The following is an 18,534-nucleotide window of genomic DNA, read 5'->3' on the forward strand; positions in this document are numbered from 1 at the left end:
TACATGAGAAATCTTTATCTTTTGAAATTTAAAACCCTTCAGATAGTATTTTTCTAGAATGTATAACATTATCATAAAAATATAACATTTAATACATAATATTATGTTTATAATGCATGAAGAATCTTTCAGCTCTTGGGCTATCATATTAATACTAAACTCCTGAGACATTAAAATTGTGACTTTTTAAAAAATCTCTTACAAATAAAATGTTAATTGCACATTCTCTAAAAAAATTCAATTGAACTCATTTCTATGATGCACTAAAATTCTACAAATGTAAGATGAAGAATTATACAACATGACAGAAGAAAATCAAACTATAACCTAACTAAAATGTCACAGGCTCCCAAGGTACAAAGTTAAGTTTTCCATAGAACTGAATAATGAAAGGATTTTGTAGATGCTTAATTTCATAGAAATATGAAGTGAAGGGAAATGAGGTTAAAGGAACAACAACAATTAATTAATTTTCAGCCTCAAAAAGTAGAAAATCAGTTATAATTGGGAGGTAAAAATACAAGATTATGTATATTACCTTACTTTACCATAAATCACATCACATGACCTGGCCATAAATTATAATGATCCTTATAAAAAGGGAAGAATTAGTGGAAAACAAAAATATAATGATGCTGTTTAAGTAGAGCTAGAGTGCCAGGCAAATTCCAGTTAAAAAGTACAATTTCATGTGAAATGTGTGTTGATGTTTTTTTCATTTTGTTTCTTATTTCTTAATAAAGTTTTTATCTAAAAATAGTTGTACTACCACTCAAAACTTCAACTTGGTATTTTATATTTTCAAGTCTTAATTTTCTGCTAGGAAATTCTTTCTTATAATGTCATCTCTTAATTTTATGACTTATGTATGTAGCCAAAATAAAATGGAAAATGTGCCCATAAGATAGAGGGGAGAAGAAAGCCATAAAATCCCCAGAGTATTAGAATAACAAATCCAAAGGGGAAAAACTTATAGAGGTATGCTTAATCTGTATATAAAACCAAAATTGTTAAAAATTGATTTGAGAGAGAGAGGGGAGGGGGGAAGAAGGGAGAAGAGAGGAAGGAAGACAGAGAGTGTGAAAGAGAGAGAAACATTGATTTGTTCCACTTATTTATGCATTCATTGGTTGATTCTTGTATGTACCCTGACCAGAGATCAAACCGACAATCTTGGCATATTGGGATGACACTCAAAGCAAATGACCCACCTGGCCAGGGTCAACAAACCAAATTTTAAAAAATGTCTAAATCAAAATCCAATGAACACAAAAAAGAACCTATTTGAGATTTCACCTCAAGAAACTTGTAAATTCATGGTATTTCACTGAAGATCTAAATTTTTTTAATGAGAAGAAGAAAAAAAAACACACTGGAGGATTATTAAAGAGACCTTTATAATTCTAAATTTAATGTGTATTTTAAACATTTAGTAAAACATTTAGTTTAAAAATTAGATATAGATTTGTACATTTGTATAAATAAGGATACTTCTTTATAATAAATTAGAGCACGAACGGAACTACTTTTAGTCATTGTTCTCTTTAGCTACTAATATTTATTATAAAATATATGATGAATAAAGAGACTGAAGATCTAAATAGGCAATTAAAATCCATCCTAAATTTGAATGTAATGAATATGCAATGCTTATCATGTTCCAACCTGAGCATTCAAACAACAAACCAAATGACCAGTAACACACCTGTGAGTCCCTGAAGTACATCTCATACCGCTGTATCATCTGTCTGCTAATCAGGCTCCCATGATAAACCACAACATTAATATCAGTCCACGTACGAAATTCTCTCTCCCAGTTTGCAATAGTAGAGAGTGGAGCAATAATCAGGAAAGGTCCTCTTATACCAGTCAGAAGGATTTCGTAGAGGAATGTAATTGATTGAATTGTTTTGCCAAGACCCATTTCATCTGCTAAAATGCAGTTTCGTCTGAAATAAACAAATATATTATCCAAGTAGACATTGGGTTTTTCTGTATACTATAACAGTTTTAAAGATAAATATACAAAAGTAATCAATGATCAAGTTAAAACGCTCACGTTTATAAAAATGTAAAAGTTGCTGAAGTGCAGAGTAGGCTAAAGATTACAATTTTATTATAACCCTGCAATGAGGAAACATATTTTGTAGCTCCAAAATGAAGATACCACCCAATAGATTTTTTTTTTTTTAAAGAGTGAAATGGCAAGCACAAGGCAGACTAAATATTTTATTCAGGAAGCATTTTTTAAATACCTTCTATATCTCAGGGACAGTATGAGAAGATGGGATACAAAAGAAATAGAACATGTTCTCTGCCTTCCAGGGGCTTGTATCTATTAGAGAAGCAGACATGCAAATAAACAAATAAGTAGTCATGCAATGTGCTATCACAGAAGAACAAATACAGCACCGGTTTTCAGCTTCGGCTGTACATTAAGAGAACCTACAATGCTTGAAAGAAACCCAGACACCCAGGGCCCTCCCCTATACATTCTGTGAGTCAAGGTGTATGGAATAGAATAAAAGCAGCTATAATTTTTAAATAAACTCCACAGATGATTATGACACATGACTGGTTAAGAATCGTCAGTATTAAGTTTATTACGAAAGCTCAGGGAAGTAAATGTCCACTTCTGGCTAGAAGATATCCGAGATGTGAAGACTGCTTTGAGTGGGGAGGTCAGTGTTTTGCCAAAGAGCACAGCCAAGGAGCACAGCGGAAAGGACATGATCCACTGTGGGACCACAAGTTATATAGCTGTGGTTTTGAGAGAAGGGTAAAGATAGGGGATATTATTAAGATAAGCAGGAGGCATATATAAAGAAAGTTAGACATTATTCCAATAATCTGAAAAAAAAAATTAAAAACCTGATGCGGTCAGGTTTTTATTTTGAAGTTTGCTCCAAAGCCACTGTGGATATTAGAAGATGAGATGACTAGAAGTTTGGAAGCTAATTGAAGGTCCTGCAATAATGCAGGAAAGAATGGGAGGACACTTGGACTAAGGGAAGAGGGACTAAGAAGAGAACTGATTCCAACATTAATTATGAGTTACAATGATTTGGACCTAGTGACCAACCAAGTACAAAGGTTGTAGAACGACAGCCAGACTTCTTTCAGTTTGGGTGACTAAATGAATTTTATTATTCTTAACTGAGATATAAAATATGGGAGAATAAATTTGGTATGGAGGGAACAGGAAATGACAAGATTAATTTTGAATCTGTCTGAGTTTAAACACTCATTGAGATAGACATTAAGGTAGCAAGAAGTAAAAAGAAATATAGATTTGGAATTCAAGGCCTTACTTAGAGGTAAGTGTGAGATCATTAGTGTTATTGATCTGTGAAGGGAGACAGGGGGGCAGAATATGGCTTAGGGGGAACAAATATGGAAGAAGAGGAGAGAAAAAGACAGAGTTTTGGGCAAGAAAAATCAACACCGAAAGGGCAGGCAGATGAAAAAACAAACAGCAAAAACTACTGAAAGGGGACAGTCACAGAGGTGCTGGGGGTCTAGCAGGGAGTCATAATGTGGAAGCTTTTGGCAGTGAGAATGGGGAAAAAGTAGCAACTACTTTCCAATGCAGCAAAGGCAGCAAAGTAAGGCTGAGATGTATGCTGTGGGTTGGAAAAGCGTTTCAGAGATGATAGAGAATCAAAACCCAGACCGCAGGCTTCAGGAGACCCGGAGAGGAAGACCTGGGAGGAGCTTGCACAGCCTCTCTTCCTAGAAATTCACTCAGGCAGCTGAAAGGAGAAACAGAGCCAAGGGAAGTTTCATCCACGCTTCAGCCTTTTTATACAGGTTAAACCCAAACTGGTTCAGACTGAAGGACTGACACTGGTTTCAGCGATGGCCTGAAGATAGAAGAGTGAAGGGAGGTCTGAGAAGCCTGGATGAAATGCATGTCAAGAGTTGAGGTGGTAGCATTACATCAGTCTTGGTCCTGGGGCAGGACCTGGTAACTTCTGATACATGCAGGTAGACGTTAAGAATAGCCATGGATGGAGATACATTTGTAGGCTTGCATGGCAAACGAGGATTTGAATGAGTTCACTTACTGGCCGGCCCTACACTTCTCTACGAAGCAGTCACATATAGAGAGGAAAGGGGGCAGGGTTGTGATAAAGGTCTTAAGTGGTGAGTGTTTAAAACAAGCCATTTAGATCATGGGGAAGGGTATGGACAAGGGAAGAACAGTAAAAGACATATTTTGATTATTATTTTATCTGGAAGGTTCTCTTGAGGAATATGATAAATATGTACAAAATATAAACCAGGGGAAAAAGAGCATTGCATGGCAAACCTATCTTCATCAACTGAGTCATATGACTCCCGTTACCAAGTGTAACCTCTCAGAAAAATCTTGTGAGAAGTAAAAGCACAAAAAATAATTCCAAATCAGATTTCGGTACTATTACTAATAATAATGCTTTCATCTGCTCCTTTGTATACACTATTATACATTTCTCTCAATCACGGTACAATTTTTACTTCTTTGTAGTTATCTTTTCATCTCAATGTAAAAAGTGAGATAATGTTCAATAAAGCATTTAGAACAACTTCAACAGTAGTATAGGCTGGTAAGTTGAAAAACATTCCCTAACAGATGTTTTATGTTATGAAATGTATTTTAAATTTGATTAATAATCAACATGTCAACTGTATTCTACTCTGATATACATTTAAAGAAAGCAATTGTAGTCAAAATCCTAAATTATAAATTAAATTATCTTCTTGAGGTAACTTTACTTTCAATAATGAAGACTCCATAATAATAATAATAATAATAATAATAATAATAATAATAATAATATAACATCAGTACCAATTTTATTTAACATATTTTCAAACATATAAAAAAATAACATTTAACTTTTTTGTGCTAAGATATACTACATACCTATTGTACCAATTGAACAAAAGCCAGTTGAGTCCTTCTAGTTGATATTCCCTGAGTTGATTACCATTTTTATAGTCCCTGGATTGATCTATTTTTTTCCACATATTAGAGGGAGGACGTTCCTTAGTGAAAAAACAAAGAATGAATATTTCAGATTTTTTCATTTCCCTACATCTCATAAACAATAGTAGAGAATCAATAACTCTGCTTAGAGCTGAAACTGGTATTCATAATCCTATATAATAAAAGCCTAGGTGGCATCGCGCGATATCATAAGATGGCTGCCGCAACATCATCACCAGATGACCGCCACAAGATGGCCAGCAGGGGAGGGCAGTTGTGGGGGACCAGGCCTGCAGAGGAGGGAAGTTAGCGGCGACCGGGCCAGCAGGGGAGGGCAGTTGGAGGCGACCAGGCCTGAAGGGGAGGGCAGTTGGGTGTGACCAGGTCAGCAGGGGAGGGCAGTTGGGAGCAACCAGGCTGGCAGGGGAGGGCAGTTGGGGGCGATTAGGCCAGCAGGGGAGGGCAGTTGGGGGTGATTGGGCTGGCAGGGGAGGGTAGTTGGGGAAGATTGGGCCGGCAAGGGAGCAGTTAGGCATCAATCAGGCTGGCAGGGGAGCGGTTAAGGGGTGATCAGGCTGGCAGGCAGAAGCAGTTAGGGGCAATCAGGTAGGCAGGCAGGCAAGTGGTTAGGAGCCAGCAGTCTTGGATTGTACATTTGTATAAATAAGGATAATTGAGAGGGATGTCCGACTGCCGGTTTAGGCCCAATCCCAGGGACATCCCCCAAGGGGTCCCAGATTGGAGAGGGTGCAAGCCAGGCTGAGGGACACTCCCCCGCCTCTGTACACGAATTTCGTGCACTGGCCCTCTATTATTTTTATAAATGACCTGAGAGAAAGAGTAGTGTGAAGATTTAAAATTTACAGATGAGGTAGACACATTCAAGACTTTTTAAGAGAGAAATGTAGAAGGAAATACTCATCAAAATGTTAGATACACATATGCTCTGGCCAAACAATTACAATTTTGGTTTGTCTTACATGAACTTGTACAGGGGCTCACTGTTCAATGTAGCACTGTTTATAATAGCAAACACTCAAATATCCACTAATGGAGGAATAACTAAATTAACATACATATATAGTACTATGTAGCATTTTTAAATACAGTATTAATTGTATACCAAAGACTAAATTAAAAATTCAAAGATAACATTAAACCACCTGAATACAGATGTGCTAAGAGTTTATGAAGTTGTGTAATCTATGTTCTTACCAAATGTCTTGTGTCAGGTCTTGAAGATTGCAATTGTTCAAACTCTACTATTTTTGCAAGATCTACATCTTCTTTTAGTTCCCAGGTACTATCTTCATATGGTAATGAGCACCACTTTACTAAGTAGTAAATAACAGGCTGTAAAAAAAAAAAAAATTATTTTACCATTTTGAAAAAGGATAGTTTAATATATTAACCAACATCAATAAAAACTGATGAAACATTTTTTCGTGTTTGTAGATGGTTAATTTTAACACTGAAAAGCTTTAGGGTTTTTTTATTTAGTTAAAAAAGTTTTTGCCAAATATTTACCTCGCCAGTATCTTTATCTTCACAAAAAGAGACTTCTAACACTCTGTCTACTTCAACGTAGTCTGGGTTAAATGGTTCTTCTTCCATCTAAAATTTAAAAGGAACAATTTTTTGGGGGGGGTAAACAGGGACATCTGTAATACTTTAAACAAAAAAGATAAATAAAAATAAATGAAAGTAACAATATTTGACAAAGTGGAAAGATAAAAGTGAAATAAAGACAAATATACTAGCTATTCAGTATAGAACAAACACATAAGTTTGATTTCAATTAAATTTCCAATTACTGGAATACTTCCATTTTAATTTCCAACAGATATCTAGAAAATTTGTCTATATTATGAATCACCATAATCTATATCATAAAACTAACTAAAGAGCACTAATAAATAAGGTATTCCAGACTAGGAAGTTACTCCAGAAAACATGCTCCTTAAAAATCCCCTTAAAGCAGCCTCTGTACCTCTTTTCCACTTTCCTGAGGTCCAACAGTTAAAGACCATCCCTGCGGAGGGCATGTAGGAGGCAGCCAATCAGTGATCCTCATCATTCATATTTCTCTCTCTCTCTCTCTCTCTCCCCCTTCTTCTCTGAAATCAATAAAAATACTTTTTAAATATATGAGGGAATTCATTGTGTAATTTTTCCAACTTCGTTTTCATTGCTCAAAATAGAAAGTCTAAAACGTTTTAAAAATTAGATAAATTTATTTACTGATCTGAGAAAGAGAGAGAGAGAGAGAGACATGGATTTGTTGTTCCACTTATTTATGCGTTCATTGAATGCTTCTTGTATATGTCCTGACTGGAGAGCTAGCCTTGGTATATCGGGATGGCACTCTGAACATCTGAGCTACATGGAGGGCCTAAAAAAAATTAGGTGAATTTAAACTGTTCTGAAAAAAAGTCTATTAAAAGAAAAATAATTTAGAGCAGGAAAGGACATCAGACTATTTAGTAAAGTCTAGAAAGGTAAATGAATTTTTCCAATTATCTGTTCACACATAGAAAGCTGGTATAAAAAATATGAAATATATTTCATGAAAAATCTTATTTTCCACTTATTTGCTATAATACCATTTCCATTACTTGACTAACTTGTGAAATTCTGAGATATTAACACACTCACTTTCAACTCTAAGTATTGAAATACATGCTAATTTAACAATACAGGATTAATCTATGTTCTGAATTATCAGTGTTCCTGCTTCAACTAGTTTCCAAGCTAAATTTGGGAAAAGAAAAATACTATATATGGAAAGCATTTGTAGTCAATATCAAAGTTTAAGACCTAAGAAATAATATGAATAATACTTAAAATTTTGATAAAAGATACATGTTCAGAGTTCAACACATAATAGTCTCATTTATTTTTTTCTTACGTCTGCAAAAAAATGTGCTCTTTGTGCTTGTCTCAATTTGAATCGTTTGATTTTCTGCTGGATCCTTTTATCTTTCAAAAGCTGCTGTTCTGTGGCCCATTCACAGTGAAGATAGGAGCTACAATATTTATAAAAGCAACATATTAGAACAATATAGAAAACCATGCTTTGTTTTGTTTTAAACTTATTTTTACTCATAGTATTCAATGCAAAATATTATCTTCCACTTTACAAATAGGTAATTCATTCATCATTTCATTTAATGTCAAGAGCCTTGGGATCACTATATCCTAAAGAGATTGTAGTCTAAGGTTTGCAATTTGCTATTAACAGAATGGTACACTAAATCATAGGGTAACAAGATATGATTTATCATTTATTTCTTCATTGTAATAGTTTTGCCATGATCAGAAAGCTAATTTGTTTTGAAATTAATGTAAGTTTATTTAAATCATTTTCTTTCATCAAAGAATAGAAAAAAGCAGAATAAAATTTTGAAAAGTTCAAAAATACAAACAAGTAACGTTCTACAATTTGTAAAAGCATATTTTATAAATTCCTGAGTTTTGATGTTCTGAAAAATAATTCAATTTTAACATGTAAGGTTGTCTTCTCACTTTTAATGATGTTTAACTTCATGAAATAATAATAAAACACTTAAAATGCAGATAAAATAAATTGAACTTAATGTAGTTAAATATATTAATCAATATCGTTCCTTTATTTTCCTAACTGAAATACTTACTAATTCTTGTATTTTACAAAAAATTCTTCTGTATCAATCATCACTCCAGGTGATATCTACGAAAATAAAATCAGTAATTATGACTTTCATTTTTAAACCATTGAATATAAAGTATAAGATATAATGTGCCATCACTTACTTCCTTTTTCACAATTCTCGAAGATAATATTTTGTCCACAATTGCCGCATCTTCTTCACTTGGATTCTCCTGTAGGAAGGAGGAAAAATATAATTGCACATTCTGAAAATTCCTTTAGGTTTTACCTTGTATGTTTATGAAAACATGAAAGTTCAACAAATATTTATGCAACACCTATGCCAGGCACCAAGTGTTAGAACTGAAAAAAAAACAGAAATGTAAATCGTTGTTACTGTCCTCAACCTCATCTATAGTATCAAAGTGAACATACTATGCTTTTTACTCTAATAGGCATATTTTAAGTACTCTGCATATATTAATTAATTTAATCCTTGCAACTACACTGTGAGGTAGACACTATTATAATCTCTGCTTTACAGGTTAGGAAACTCGGGCAGAAAGAAGGTGAGCACTTGCCCACGGTGCCAGATCAGTGAGCTAGCAGATCATGATTGCTCACAATCCAGAGCAGAGATTAAAAAATTAAACCAAAAGGAAAATTCATATGCAATGACAGAGGTGTCCAGCAGAGCCTTCGGGCACTATGTTCATAAATCCAGTGGATAGACTGCTTCTAAAGAAGTGGCAAAAGGGAGGCCAAAGAACCCATATAAAGCATTTCACATGCTGTGTTGAGAAGGCATAGTTATTTTTTTAAGACTGGGAAACTACTAGAATTTTCAGTAGAAATGTACTATAACCAGGCTTCTAACTTAGAAGTATTCTGCAGGAAAGACAGAATTTAGATAAGTTTCAAGAATATGTATTAGTATTTGGGTCCTAGCTGGTTTGGCCCAGTGGATAGAGTGTGGGCCTGCAGACTAAAGAGTCCCAGGTTTAATTCCAGTTGAGGGCACATGCCAGCGTTGTGGGCTCAATGCCCAGCAGGGGGCGTGCAGGAGGCAGCCAATCAATGATTCTAATTATTGATGTTTCTATCTCTCTCTCCGGTCCTCTCTGAATTCAATAAAATATATATATATATATATATAAAGAATATATATTCGGGAGGTGCATGAGTCCCAAATGTGAACGATTAAAAGTTCTATTAACTACAATAAAGAATCCAGGAGAAGTTGGAGCAGGTTTTAGGAGAAAACATAATGAAAGTATTTTAAAGAATTTATGTTGGTTTAAAGTGCCTTGCAGTCATAATCCTAAATATGTCTTACCACAAATAACTGTAAAGGCTGTTCCCCAGGTAAAGGAGCTGAATTCTTTTTTATTTTCATAGAACCTTTAACCTCTTCCTCAGATTGTTTCCCCTCTCCATCTTCTGCGTACTTTTTCCTTTTAATTTGTCGATTTGATCTTCTTTTCTGTAATGAACCATAAGGGTCATATTTATATGACTTATTTTAAAGAAAAGATTTTAAAATAATTACTCCAGTGTGGCAGTTTTGTACATTACATTTTCAAAATTGTACGCTACATTCATTTTTCCTCATTTCACATTTTTATCACTTGCCCTTTGCCACAGGCTTACAATCTTCAGATTTACGTCCTAAAGTTTCAAATAACAAAGATTAGTAAGACCTTTATTTCTTTTCTTTAGAGATTGTTAAGAATGAAAAGATTTTGTTTTAGTTAGCAGTCACAGCTTGGGCAAAATATGTTTACATATTAGTAATTAGTAATTACGTTATTACTTTTTCTTTAGAAACTAGTAAGAAGAGTAAAAGGTATCTGATTTATGTAACTATTTCACACCTCGGGCAACACATATTTCAAACTACTAATACCTTCATAGACTTGCCCAAAACCTAAAAAGTGTACCAGATGCTAAATTAAATAACTAATCGACATAAAACTAGAAGAAGAAATTAAATAATATTTGCTATGAAACTGCATTTAATGAAGTTGCATTTAAAACAGAAAACAAAATAATACAAAATATTTGATAAGAAATACACAAAATAAAGTAGTAAATCTATGAAATAATTAAATGTATAAATGAAGGAGGAACCAGTGTTTTACTAATTTTACTATCTTTCCTTAAAAATAAAGAACATCACTGTCATAAAAACTGAAATAAACCTTCAAAAAAGTATTACATGTAGTAACATAATTTTTAAGTAATCTAAGGAATTTTAAATTAGATATCAAACACGGCTTTACTTACCTCCCTAAATATCTAATATTTGGTGTTCCCACTATAAAAACAAATTCTCACAATGACAAGAAAATCCCAAAGGACTTAGATTTTTTTTCACCTCCCTAGAATCTCGTGCTGTTCTAGTGCTCAATATTTGGTAAATCTATCCATTCTTCCTTTTTCTATTCCATTTTCTTTTGCATACTGGGTAACTCCCATGATACCCCTCCTAAAAGCTAACCAGCAAATAACCCAATGTGTTTTCCTTTTGATTTCTGACAATGTCTTCAATTTAGTAGGTCTTTCATATTCCCATAACCATGACAAAAATGGCTGAATCATGAGCAGTGTAGGGACAAACTCATCTACATCCAGAAGGCTGCAGTGGCCTTGAACGTGCCTCTGCCTCTTTCTCTTGAGACTAGTGCTATATTTAGAGAAAGAGCAACTAACATGTTGCTTTAGCTCAGCCAAATGCAGTGGACAATTCCATGCCTCATTTAGGCTGGGCCACCATCTCCTGGACAAGAGGACATTTACATTTCAAAACTCAGGGTGCCTCTTTTGTTAATATCAGAGACAGGAAGGTGGCACATAAAAATTATAAAAGAACTTCTAAAAACCCAATTTTCCCACATGCTGTTGTGAAAGATAAGAAATATTATTCCCTGGCGGGGGGCGGGGGGGATTCTAAGAATCTCTAATTTATTAGTAGGCTAAAGGAATGTTTCGATTTCTATTATGGGCATCACACAGTTCTTAATATTCAAGAATAGTTTAAATTAATAACCAACAGCAACATCTATTATTCTAACAATACCATGTACTATCACAATGTATGTCTCACTAGGCACAAATCTTCTAAATAATGAAGTTTGAGAATAATTCAGTATACTTTTAGAAGGTTCTGTTAGGTATTTTCAGCATTAGTTTCCTTTCTAGTCACTTATGCATCTATTAGTACTTTGAAATGCCTCACTTTTAGTCTTTAGTAAACAGTAAATGAGTGACATGAAAGAATCCTTTGATTTTTTTTGAAAGTGCACATTCAGGTAATTCTTCCCAAGACAGAATGAGGGCCACTTATTATCAAGTGCTCTCTAATCCTATGAAGACTTTGTTAGTCTAAAAGATTTTGTGTGAGTTATAAGATTATAGCTGATTTTATCATAAATTATATTATACTAGATTATATAGTTACACATTAGGCAAATCCAAACAAGGTCTCAATTATCTTTCTCTGTCATACAATAGCTGTACTACTTTTAAAATATAAAAACTAATTTGATGTCTACATTTTTTGCTAATGTGATTTTTCTGGCTTTCTTCCTCCATAATGGTTTTCAAACCATAATTTGAAATAGTGACAAATTCTTTCTTTAGATTTCTTTTTCCTAGCTTTTTCCTTCTTATGTCTTAAGGGCTACAACAGATCAGTCTATAGTATTTACATAAGAGGTCAGGGACATTATGCTTTTAAATGACTAATACTTCATTATGATAGCATATTACTTGTTTCCTATCATAATCCTAATAAAATCTACTCAGGGCTTTTTAAAAAGTTAAATCTAAATATAGTCAGACTACTGAAGTACTCTCTATTGAGATTAAAGACACAAAATTAAATATCATATTTATATTTTTAGATTTCCACCTGACCCCAAACTGTAAACTTAAATTATTTTTTAAGCCTTCAAATCCACTGTGGTTGAAAGCTACATGGACCTCTCCATCATTTATAAAATGTTATCTTTACATATATCAATAATATAGATTTGTAAGTGTTTATTAGAAAATATTTCCTTCCTTTCCCACTCAATTTTTTTTTGTGTTAAAGTAACACGTACCAAAGCAAACTAACAGTGAAAGGTATGGAAGAAATGTGTGTGTAAACCTATTCTACCATTTCAATGCTTGGTAATTACATAATGGAAAAATGGCCAGCATTATTCTAGTAAAAATTAAAGTAAATTTTCTCATGTTGAATAAGTTAATTATAAGTTTACCTAAGTTCAAGATAACATATGAAGAAAAAGCCAGGCCATGTAATATTAGGAGCTTCAGTCACTGCCCTTACCTCAACTCTTGCAGCAGCCCAGGAGCCTTGAGCCACTACTCTCCCATTGGATAAGAAGCTGCATAAGGAAGAAGAAAGGCCATTCAGGGGCTTTCTGGCCCCATAATTCAACAACTGCCACCACCCCTACGGCCTATAGTTATACTTTAATTATTAGAGAGCAGAGGGTGGCCTGAATTATTATGACCTTCCCTATATATTTGTTAACTTCACAAGGTTATTTTAAATATCCACCTATTCCCCCAAAAAAGGGCAAAAAGCACAGTATTTTTGTCTACATCAGGGGATTTTTTAATATAAATGTTTATCTTTTTCTTTGACAGAAGCAGAGCAAAGAAATTATATCTAGGAAGGATTCCATCCATTTATCATTTGTAGGTGATTTTAAAAATTAATATCTCCATCATTAAGTTCATTCAAAAGGACTCTGAAAGTACAGAATATCACTAGATACTTCTGCAGGCTCAAAACCAGCGGGGACTTTGGGTTATTACTTAACCTCTCTGGGCTTCCATTTCATTATCTGAAACAGGAGGGGTTTGAAAGGACATGTAAGGTTCCCCCGGGGACTAACATTCTATGGTAATACGGCTAGGAGCATACTGTAGTTATGCTGTCAGATAAGTTCTGCTATACAATAGAATGTATTTTTACTACTAAGCTACAGTATAAATATCCGCAAAGCAGCATTATGCTATCTACATAATTCTACCAGTGCTTCATGTCTCAGCAAACAGTTTCATACTCACTTGAGAGTCTTCCTCTTTGCATGCATGCTGTGGCATCTGCTCTGCATCAGATATTTCATCTGAAGACTCATTCTTTCTTTTTTGTTTCTTACCCAATGTAATAATGAGTTTGCTGTTTCAAAGGAAAAGAGTATACAGTAAGATCTTTTTACGTTTTTTCATTTTGGGTCAAGTTAAGATTGCCATGATATGCCATTTTATATCACTTGAATGTTCAACCAAAGATGCTAATTATCATGAAACCCATGACATTTTCAACACAAAAACTGAATTCTACTGGAGCAAACACAAATTAATACTTAGTTAATGTGCTTCAAAGTAAGTTGTATCACTTGTTACTTAGGCTCAAGATTATTTTTCATGGGGAAATGTCAGTTCATATAACTGTATTTAGTACTTAAAATAATTCATTTATTTTGTTACCTTGTGTGTGTGTGTGTGTGTGTGTGTGTATATATATATATATGTATGTACATTGATATTTACACATGCACATGAAATACAAATGTCTAAAATGAAAATGAGTTTTTCATTTCCTGACCCAGATCAGAGGTAGAAGTACAGACCTCCCACATTTCCTAATCTGGTTCAACAGATGGAAGGACATGATCCCAAAGTACTATGTTACTCACAAACCATACTAACTGCTAATCAGGAAAATTCTATTTTAGATAAAACATAAAAAACAGAATTTTTCAATGATTATTTACTAATGTGGGGCAACTTGGAGGTTAAAAGCATGAAGTTTGAAATCATACGACCAAAGACTTGAAATGTGATTCCACCGTTTACCTATTACACTGGGCAAATTACTTGATCTTGTTTGGCCTTCGTTTCCTTGCCTAGAAAACAGGGATATTGTAGCAGCTACCTCTATTGTTGAGAATTAAGTGGGTAATGCATGTTACCTCTTAGCAAAATCCTGACACACAGTAATTTCTGAACTAATGATCACTACAGGGAATTATTATAGTCCAGGCATTTTCCTAGGTTCTAGGATTTGAAGAGAAAGTGGACACAGTTCCTAACCTTAAAATATTGTTGGGATATGATCACAGTTAAAATGCTAATATGGAACTCAGCATTGAATACCATGTGAATAGAAAGGAAGAACTGCTTATGTTTACTGACGTGTAAAGGATGCTCTAGAGAAAAGGTGAAGCCTGAGATTTGGATGATGAAAGGCAGTTAGTGAAACAGGTAGTGAAAAGGCGGTAGGGTACAGTCCAGGTAGGGGGATACCACAGAAGAATGAGAATATGCAGTGATAAGATCATGTCTGGAATGCACAGAGTACCGCAACAAGAAGAACCAGGGAGATGGTCATCTACAAAGGTCACAGGAGGCCTTGTATGACATGCAAGGAGTCAACGTTTCACTTGAAGGCCTTGAAGGCCAGCTTTTATAGGGCAGGATTTAAAAACATGTGTCACTGCCTGGCTGGTGTGGCTTATTTGGTTGAGTGCCATCCCGTGCACTAAGAGGTCACTAGCTCAATTCTGGTTAGGGCACATGCCAGGATTTTGGGCTTGATCCCAGTATAGGGGGGTGACGGGGTGCAGGAGGCAGCCCATGGATGTTTCTCTCTCATTGACATTTCTATCTCTCTCTTCCTCTCCCTTCCTCTCTCTCTAAAATCAATAAAAACATAGTAATAAAAATAATGTCATGTTCACCACTAACAACAAATGGCGCTAAGATAGCTTCAAATTAATGCCCCCTAAAAAAGTGAAATATGAGATTTTAAATGGTTGAGTTCTAGGGATGAAACTATAGTCAACAACACTGCATTGTGTATTTGAAACTTGCTAAGACAGTAAAGCTTAGTAGTCGTCATCACAAGTCACACAAAAATTTATGACTGTGATATGATGTTTCCTAAACTTACTATGGTTGTAATTTCATAATATACACATATATCAAATCATGTTGTACACCTTAAACTAATACAAAGTTATATGTCAATTATATTTCATTAAAACTGGGGGAGGGGGAGATTTTAAATAAGAGAGCAATGTAACCAGGGGAAGTGAAATGCAAGGCACGGAAACCAGTGATATGGAAACCAGTGATAAGGCAAATGACAATTCAAGTGAGTGATGAACAGTGCAAGATAGGGCCGTGGTGATGTGGTGAAAAAAAGACACAATTTTAAACTTTGGAAGAATTGGTAGGACTTGATTATTGACTATATGTGAAGCGAGAAAAAATTCTAGAATGATTTATTTGCAGGTTATTATTGTATTGGTATAATTATTACCTTCAACAGGATAATGATTAATTCTTAGTTGGTAGCTCACCTGCACTCTTATGGTAAATAAGAGCAAAAATACAATTCATGTTAGAACCAGGAAATAAAAGTACAAGAAGATATTATAAAAAAACATTAAGGAACCAACCACAGTTACACTTCATTCCCTCTCACACTTTCATTGGGCTTTTCCTCCCTCTTCAGGTCCCTTTTACTTATTCTGGTTTCCTTTTTAAAATAAAAATCTGCCTTGCAGTTATATCTATTATTAGAAAGCACATGATCTTGTTCTTCCTTCTCACCCAGTTCTTAAAAAAGTTGCTATACTGACTGTTTCAGTTTCATGTCTCACATCACTATAATCTGAACTTTATAGACATTATCTCACTTGATGTTCCTACAACTCTGAGAGGTAAATACTATCTTCTATATATATAAAAGCCTAAGCGACCATTCAACTGTTAGCTATGATGCACACTGACCACCAGGGGACAGACGCTCAATGCACAGGCATGAAAACATGAAACAGACTAATGAGTCTCAGAGGGAAGGGGGAGGGCAAGAAGAGATTAACCAAAGATTTTATATGCATACTAGAGGCCTGGTGCATGGATTCATGTACCAGTGGGGTCCCTCGGCCTGGCCTGCAGGGACTGGGCCAAAACCAGCAGTCCAACATCCCCTGAAGGGTCCCGGATTGCGAGAGGGCACAGGCCAGACCGAGGGACCCCACCGGTGTACAAATCCGTGTACTGGGCCTTTAGTTATTTTAGAAGAAGAGAAAATTGAGATTTAGAAAAGTAAAATAATTTGTTCAAAGTCACACGGATAGTAAGAACAGAGATAGTCTGAGAGATGCAAATCAAAACGACAATGTGGTACCATCTCACACCTGTCAGAATGGCTATCATCAACAAATCAACAAATGACAAGTGCTGGCGAGGATGCAGAGAAAAAGGAACCTTCGTGCACTGCTGGTGGGAATGCAGACGGGTGCAGCCACTGTGGAGAACACTATGGAGTTTCCTCAAAAAACTAAAAATGGAGCTCCCATTTGACCCAGTGATCCCACTTCTAGGAATATATCCCAAAAAACTAGAAACACCAATCAGAAAGAATATATGCACCCCTATGTTCATAGTGGCACAATTCACCATAGCTAAGATTTGGAAACAGCCTAAGTGCCCATCAGCAGATGAGTGGATTAAAAAACTGTGGTACATCTACACAATGGAATACTACGCTGCGTTAAAAAAGAAGGAATTCTTACCATTTGCAACAGCATGGATGGAACTGGAGAGCATTAGGCTAAGTGAAATAAGCCAGTCAGAGAAAGATAAATATCACATGATCTCACTCATTTATGGAATACTGTATAATGAACAACATAAACTGATGAACAAAAACAGATCCAGAGGCAGAGAAGCATTGATCAGACAGTCAAACCTCAGAGGGAAGATAGGGGAAGGTGGGGGTAAGGGAGAGAGATCAACCAAATGACTTGTATGCATGCATATAAGCCTAATCAATGGACACAGACAACAGGGGGGTGAGGGCATGAGTGGGAGGGGCAATGGGGGGATAAGGACACATATGTAATACCTTAATCAATAAAGACATTTTAAAAAAAATAAAAAAATATGCCCTAGCTGGTTTGGCTGAGTGGATAGAACATAGGCCTGCGGACTGAAAGATCCCGGGTTCAATTCCAGTCAAGGGCACATGCCTGAGTTGCGGGCTTGATCCCCAGTAGGGGGCGTGCAGAAGGCAGCCAATCAATGATTCTTTCTCATCATTGATGTTTCTATCTCTCTCTCCCTCTCTCTTCCTCTCTGAAATCAATAAAAATATATTAAAAAATAAAAATATATATTATAATGCAAAGGGAAAAAAAAGTATAGAGATAGAAATTAATACCTCACTTCAAAGCCTAAAACTCAATGTCTAAGGCAACAAATGACCTTGGGAATGCCAAATCCAATGGAAATTTAAAGTTTTATCTATCAACACATAACTAATTACTTTTTCCTTCTCTGCACCATGACTATATTCTTCTGGTTCTCGCTAAACTTTGGCTCCTCTTACTCCATCTACTCTTAGTCTGTTGGTTTTTCAGCAAGATTCAGCCCTTGACAACACTTAAACTTCGGTATTTCTCAAAGTTCTGTCTTCAGCTTTCTTCCCTTTCGCTATACTATCCTTGGAGATTTAATTTAATCTATTCTTTGTTCTTTTTTCCTATGTGGGATGGTTGATCTTGAGCCTGCAGGGAGCAAGCTGGTCCAAGACTTCTCCAAGACCGCATTTCTTTGCCTCCAATTATTATGTGCCCAAAGACAAGGAACCACAGATACGCCTTTGCAGGAGAAAAATTGAACCAGTTCTTACCTACCACTTAAAGGTTGACTATCCCCGAATCTCTTATCTTTAGTCCAAATCTTTTACCCAAGCTTCAGATTCATATAACCATTTATTACCTATATCTATGTGGCTATCCCACGGATGTCAGAATATCAAAATGCCCCCAAATGTAAGCCCTCATTTCCCCTAAACCTAGTCTACTAAAACTAAACTATAATATAAATTCAGAGAAGTACA

The 18,534-nt window shown here is 35.2% G+C and overlaps 1 protein-coding gene across 7 annotated transcripts in view; it reads right to left on the bottom strand.

The window, feature by feature from the left end:
* The window catches only part of CHD9 (chromodomain helicase DNA binding protein 9), a 170,759-nt gene that overhangs the window by 51,581 nt on the left and 100,644 nt on the right, over nucleotides 1-18,534 (bottom strand). For 4 of the 7 annotated variants that reach the window (XM_080643918.1, XM_080643920.1, XM_080643919.1 and 1 more), the window contains 9 exons: nucleotides 13,686-13,797; nucleotides 9,937-10,083; nucleotides 8,765-8,833; nucleotides 8,626-8,681; nucleotides 7,881-7,998; nucleotides 6,500-6,586; nucleotides 6,188-6,325; nucleotides 4,910-5,031; nucleotides 1,706-1,949 (listed from right to left, as the gene is read on the bottom strand). In XM_080643918.1, the coding sequence (XP_080500044.1) occupies nucleotides 1,706-1,949; nucleotides 4,910-5,031; nucleotides 6,188-6,325; nucleotides 6,500-6,586; nucleotides 7,881-7,998; nucleotides 8,626-8,681; nucleotides 8,765-8,833; nucleotides 9,937-10,083; nucleotides 13,686-13,797 (1,093 nt within the window). Of the gene's footprint in view, nucleotides 1-1,705; nucleotides 1,950-4,909; nucleotides 5,032-6,187; nucleotides 6,326-6,499; nucleotides 6,587-7,880; nucleotides 7,999-8,625; nucleotides 8,682-8,764; nucleotides 8,834-9,936; nucleotides 10,084-12,936; nucleotides 12,995-13,685; nucleotides 13,798-18,534 lie in introns of all 7 variants that reach the window. The other 3 variants (XM_080643922.1, XM_080643923.1, XM_080643924.1) reach the window with 1 other exon arrangement.

The sequence above is a fragment of the Plecotus auritus genome (assembly GCF_963455305.1).
Source record: "Plecotus auritus genome assembly, chromosome: 10".
NCBI lineage: Eukaryota > Metazoa > Chordata > Mammalia > Chiroptera > Vespertilionidae > Plecotus > Plecotus auritus.